Source organism: Xenopus tropicalis, chromosome 8 (genome assembly GCF_000004195.4).
Source record: "Xenopus tropicalis strain Nigerian chromosome 8, UCB_Xtro_10.0, whole genome shotgun sequence".
Lineage (NCBI taxonomy): Eukaryota > Metazoa > Chordata > Amphibia > Anura > Pipidae > Xenopus > Xenopus tropicalis.
Genome location: NC_030684.2, coordinates 121,702,693 through 121,704,256, shown reverse-complemented (window position 1 = coordinate 121,704,256; position 1,564 = coordinate 121,702,693). Strand labels below are relative to the sequence as shown.

The 1,564-nt window shown below is 36.2% G+C and overlaps 1 protein-coding gene across 1 annotated transcript; it reads right to left on the bottom strand.

Moving 5' to 3' along the window:
* Positions 1-243: 243 nt before the first annotated feature.
* Positions 244-1,176, bottom strand: LOC101735091 (olfactory receptor 5V1-like). The gene has a single exon (XM_012968808.2). The coding sequence runs from the start codon at positions 1,174-1,176 to the stop codon at positions 244-246; it is 933 nt and encodes a 310-aa protein (XP_012824262.2).
* Between the last annotated feature and the right edge of the window lie 388 nt (positions 1,177-1,564).

Below are 1,564 nucleotides of genomic sequence, written 5' to 3'. Positions count from 1 at the left end.
AGAATGACTTTAATTCTACGGTTCAATTACCACATAAGCAATTAAAAATAATACGTCACGATGTGGACACAAATATCAAGGGCTTAGATTAAATATACGGCCATTTCTTGCAAGAACTATTTATTTGACATAACATTTGGAAGGGTAAATACAATGTAAATAATATAGGCACCAAATATCAATTGCTTAAAAGAAATGTATTTTTATTTTTTAACATTTATTCTGAAACTGTAAATCATGGCTTTAATCTATTTGAACAATACTTGTTCTAAAAATTGAATTTCTCACATCTCTGTTCCTTAGAGTGTAGATAAATGGGTTAACCAATGGAATGATAGCAGTGTAAAGTAGAGAAAATGGTTTTGAATGATCGGCTGAATACTGAGATAAAGGTCTCAGATACATGATCCAAACTGTTCCATAGAAAAGGATAACAACAATGAGGTGGGATGAACATGTAGAGAAAGCTTTGCTCCTGTCTTTAGCAGAATGGATCTTGAGGATAGCGCAGAGTATGCAACAATAGGAAATTACCAGTAGTAGGAAGACGGGAAATTCTACTAGTAAACCAAAAAGATAAGTCATAGATTCAATGAAAGATGTATCTACACAAGACAGCTTTAACACCACAGACATGTCACAAAAGAAATGATTAATCACGTGCGACCCACAGAAAGACAGTTGTGATATAAGCACCGTGTGCGGTAACGGATCCACCATTCCAAGAACCCAGCAAGTGGAAGTTATTCGCACACAGATTGTATTATTCATTAGAATGTGATATCTCAAGGGCTTGCATATTGCAACATAGCGATCATATGCCATGGCTGTTAATGAAAAAAACTCAGTACCTGTAAAGAGCATAAAGCTGTACAGCTGGGCAATACAACCACCATATGAGATGGTGTTTTCCCTTAGCAAGAGCATTGAGAGAAGCTTTGGTTGTGTAATAGAGGCAGATGAGAGATCAATAAAAGACAAGTTGCAGAGGAAGAAGTACATGGGGTTGTGCAACTGGGGACTTAAATAGATCACTGTTATTATTACAAAGTTCCCCAGCAGGGTAAAAATATAAATCAGGGCAAATAGAAAAAACAATGGTATCTGCTGCTCTGCATCATCTGAAATGCCCAGGAGGATAAATTCGTTCATTTTTGTTTGGTTCTGTTTGAGCATTTTTGTTGCATCTGAAATCTTTTCATATATTTGCTTTACAGGAAAGCAGAAAAATACATGAGTAAGTTGGTATTTTAAGAAAACAGGGCTCTCTAATTACCCAAAATGGGATCATGTTAACACAATTTAAGCAAAAATGTGAGCTTTCTAACATAAAGAACAATGTGGGCCCTTTTGAACAGTCTTAGTTATCTTAATTGGTGTAGCTACAGTCCAATATGATGTCTTACAACTTAAAATCTTGTCAGCCACTGATGGCTATTAACTTATGCAGAGGCTTATCGATTAACCTGGAAATTAGCTTAGTTTCCTTAAACATGGTTTTGATCTGGTTAGTCAGCCAAAGGATCTAAAGGTCCCCATACACGGGCCGATAGAAGCTGCCGAT